Below are 4,266 nucleotides of genomic sequence, written 5' to 3'. Positions count from 1 at the left end.
AATGTGTCTTTTACTAGCTGTTTAAACAATAGTTGTGATATTTTTCCCTATTGTTGTGTTTAATTACATATTTGAAAGCATGTTTAAGCAGATTGGTAAAATGCATAATGACTGAGGATAATTTCATTATATGCAACTGGCAAAGAGGTAAAGGAGGAAGTTTTATAGACATTTGGAGCTGTTAGGGAGGGGGGAATTGTGGGAAAGTGGCCATGTGATAACACGTGAAAACATGAACACAACAGTTGATTTTTTTTTTTTTTTTAAATGCTAGCTTAGTTTGATTAGTTTCCCTAAAAGGTAAAGTATGTTTGTAACCAATCATTGAACACTACTTAGACTTCCTGGTTTAGTGATATATAATATGCTGTAATGGTTTTATGGGACTTTTGAAGGAACAGCCCTGGCTGAGTATTGAAGAATAAGCACTAAATGTGGGTAAAATCAGACTTGTTTTATTATTCTATTGTCCTTGTTTTGATGCTCCTTTTTAAAAAAAAAAACATTTTATTGGTGTACATGCGGTTAATAAAAGTTGTTTGTTGAATTGACAGTATACAGCATACATATAATGCAAGCAAATGGAGACATTTCTTTTTTTATGATTACTATCTGTAGAAGTTTTCAGGACTATTGGTTGTGCATTGATTGTGTTGTTTCCTACAACTAGACATGTAGTGATGTTGGGCTCTTTTTAATGTTTTTATGCCTATTGCAAATTTAATCTAATTTAAATGTAGATTTTTTTTTTAATTCTGTTTCAGACAAACTATGGACAAGGACAAAAATTCAGACTACGATTCCCAAGATGAAGAGAGGTACATTATTCAAATGATAATGATACTTGACAGTTTGACAACTAAAATACCATGAAATACCATATATGTATATATGTATTTATTATATATATATATATGTATATATATGTATATATGTATATATATATATGTATATATATATGTATATATATATATATATATATATATATATATATACACACACACAGTATTTAACACATTTATGTGACAAGATTTTATTTATTTATATTTATTCTTATTTATCTTCATCAGATTTCAGCCTTTTCCATTACGTTACATGAAAGTTACTTTAGACTTGGAAATTTTTACTATGCCTTCATAATTTGTATAATTTAATTATTATTTTTTTTATCTATATATTTTTAAACCATTTTACCCTTGTCTCAGGCTCAGGCTTTCAATCTTAAAATATTTAAATCCACAATTGAAAAAAAAAATAAAATAAAAGGCATTTGTGAATTATTGTGTGGAAGTTTTAAAAGACAAAGGTCTTTGCAACGAAATATAAGAAATAAAATAAAGTTAACATACAGTAAGACTAGCATGTTGACTTTTTTTAGCATCTCCTACTTGAGTTAAGTACTGCAGTGAAGTATTGTTTTTTCCACTGTAGAGCCTCCAACTGATGATCTAAATAATGTTTCTGTTTGTTTTAATTATAAAAGCTCATTTTCTGAGTCACAGACTCATGGAGCATTCCACAATCACTTCATTGAGTCTGTTCGGCCTTTGATTGAGTTGATTGACTCTCTGAAGTTGATCGGCCTTGATGAAGATATTGGTCTACCATCCATTGCGGTGGTGGGAGATCAGAGTTCTGGAAAGAGTTCTGTTTTGGAGGCACTTTCTGGGGTGGCTCTACCTCGAGGAAGTGGTAAGATATTTTTCTTTACTTTCAGCACCTTGTGACTGTAATATTGTATATATACTGGACAAAAAAGGAAAAATTTCATTGTCAATGCATCACATTTAAATTGAAGAAATTAACAAGATATGAGAACTCCTCCCTTACAATAACTTCCTAATAACTTGTTGAAACCATTTTTTTAAGGTATTGTCACTCGCTGTCCTCTTGAGCTGAAATTGCAGAAGCTCAAAAATGGACCATGGTCGGGGATCATTTCTTACAGTGGTCACAGAGAGACCTTTAATGACCCGTTAAAAGTGGATACGCTTGTTAGAGAAGGTCAGTATAAACAGAAAATCTTACAGGTTTTATGTTGTCATCATAAAACAACTTGTATATGGTAGCCTATATTCAATCTGTGTACAACAGAATTAAAAAAAAAAAAAAAATCATTTCAAATAATGTATTGGACTGTACATTGGAATAGTAGGACGAATAATAATTATGCTTTCTAACATTTTAATTAGATTTACAATACTGCATCATGTTTGCTACCTCAGTTTAAATTACAGAACTACTTGTGTTTATCTGTTGCATACTTTTGAATTCAACAGCTCAAAACAAGCTTGCTGGAAAAGCAGTTGGAATCTGTGATGAACTCATCACTTTGGAGATTTCATCTCCGGATGTGTGTGACCTCACTCTGATCGATCTGCCTGGTATAACCCGTGTACCTGTGCATGATCAGCCTGAGGATATTGGAGATCAGGTGAGTGTAGGTGGCATTTCCTCAAAGTAATGGCTGTCTCAGGGGAGAGTGGGATGACTTAAGCCATTTTTGCTTGTGGTGTCTTTAAAATGAGCGCATGACAGTAATGTGCCCAACTAAAATATGTACATAATTTTCAGGATGTGGTGTATCCTTGGGAATGATCACTTTGGGTCTAAAATAAACTGCTTTCAAAAAAATTAATAATAAAAAAATTAGGCTCCTTGGTTTCTTGGCTCAACTTGTCCCCAGTGCGGGGTAAATTGAGCCTAGGGAGCGGATAAGTTTAGCCACATGGAGTTAAACTGTGTCATTGATTATGCTGAAGTAAAACTCAACATTTTAACCTCATTCTATATCAAAGGAAGATCAATTCAGTTAAAGTGATTCTTAAAATCTGTGTGTGAACCTTGTGATGGAATGGACATCCATCCAGGGAGTTTCCCTGCCCGTGGCTCAAGATGCTAAGTTAAGCTCCAGCTCCCCACAACCCCAATAAGGATCAAATGGTTTGGATAATGGAATGGATGGATGACTTCTTAAAAGTTTTATTTATTTTATTTATTAAGGTCTATTTAAAATTTCCAGAGCAAAATCAAGTTCAAAACAATGTCAAAAACAAAATAAATATAAAATAAAACAAAAATGTTTGGTCTAAAATTAACGAAATGTAATGAATAATTACAGTAAAATAATACTTTATAAATGATTACTGAAGGAATCATAAGAAGGGGCAAGCCACTGGCTCAGCTTCAAATTTGTCTGTAGTTTTTCAGACACAAGAAGCATGGGTCCTTGAAATCTGTGAAAATCCCAGATCAACACTTTTAGTCTTTTCGCTATCCTACCATTTCCTGATGGATACAGTCTTGCACAACATTTTTTATGGATATCCTGTATCACAGAATTAAAATGGGTTTCATGATGTTTCATGTTGACTTAAAGAATCTCTTCTCCATAACCAGAGATCACTTTATCATTTTAGATCAAAACTTTGATACTGAAATATATTGCAAAAAGTGAAACCATCATATTAGTTGTTGTGCCCTGCAATGTTGACATTGCAACAACGGAAGCACTAAGAATGGCGCAAAAAGTAGACCCAGAAGGACTCAGAACTCTAGGTTTGGCAACATATTTCTGTATTTCCATAAAATATTTCTTCACACTGTATACCATGATTTTCGCTTATTCTAAACTTGATCTCTCCCTCTCTCACTTTTTAATATTTAAATATGTGGAATAGCAATTCTCACAAAACCAGACCTCATCGACAGAGGAGCTGAGATTGAAGTTTTGAACATTGTTCAGGGCAAAGTCATTCCTCTCAGCAAGGGCTACATTATTGTGCGATGTCGTGGTCAGAGTGACATCAATGACAGAATTCCTTTTGATAAAGCCATGGAGGCTGAACTGAAATTCTTCAGGAACCACCATTATTTCAGGTACTTAATGACTTACAATATTTTCATTGTAAACATACCATGCATGAACAGTTTGCATATTTCAAGGTAATTAAAAATAATCCATGTTATTTATATATATTTTTATTCACAGCTCATTACTGGATGACGGTAAAGCATCTGCTCAATGCCTGGCAGACAAGCTGACCAAAGAACTGGCCGATCATATTAAGGCAAGCAGTAAATGATAATAGCGAACGCTAACACTTTATTTTGATGGTTCCCTTAGACCAGTGTTTCCCAACCGGGGTGCCGCGGTTTTTCAAACATTATTTGGATAATTGGTAAAAAAAAGTTAAATATCTTACCCTTACTGTTAGATCTACCTGAAAAACTAAAAAGCAATTTATTTAATTCGAAGGCCTGTCG

General features: G+C 33.3%; 1 protein-coding gene across 1 annotated transcript in view; it reads left to right on the top strand.

Moving 5' to 3' along the window:
• Positions 1-395: 395 nt before the first annotated feature.
• mxf (myxovirus (influenza virus) resistance F) overlaps positions 396-4,266 on the top strand; it is a 28,906-nt gene continuing 25,035 nt past the window's right edge. Inside the window, exons 1-8 of the mRNA XM_016471900.1 lie at positions 396-434; positions 765-818; positions 1,484-1,692; positions 1,870-2,004; positions 2,280-2,434; positions 3,420-3,558; positions 3,681-3,879; positions 3,992-4,070. Coding sequence (XP_016327386.1) covers positions 772-818; positions 1,484-1,692; positions 1,870-2,004; positions 2,280-2,434; positions 3,420-3,558; positions 3,681-3,879; positions 3,992-4,070 — 963 coding nt within the window. The 5' untranslated portion in view covers positions 396-434; positions 765-771. The remainder of the gene's footprint in view (positions 435-764; positions 819-1,483; positions 1,693-1,869; positions 2,005-2,279; positions 2,435-3,419; positions 3,559-3,680; positions 3,880-3,991; positions 4,071-4,266) is intronic.

Source organism: Sinocyclocheilus anshuiensis, unplaced genomic scaffold (genome assembly GCF_001515605.1).
Source record: "Sinocyclocheilus anshuiensis isolate Anshui unplaced genomic scaffold, SAMN03320099.WGS_v1.1 scaffold24, whole genome shotgun sequence".
In the NCBI taxonomy this organism is placed as follows: domain Eukaryota; kingdom Metazoa; phylum Chordata; class Actinopteri; order Cypriniformes; family Cyprinidae; genus Sinocyclocheilus; species Sinocyclocheilus anshuiensis.
The sequence above is the reverse complement of the archived record's forward strand: the minus strand, read 5'-3'. Positions and strand labels throughout refer to the sequence as shown.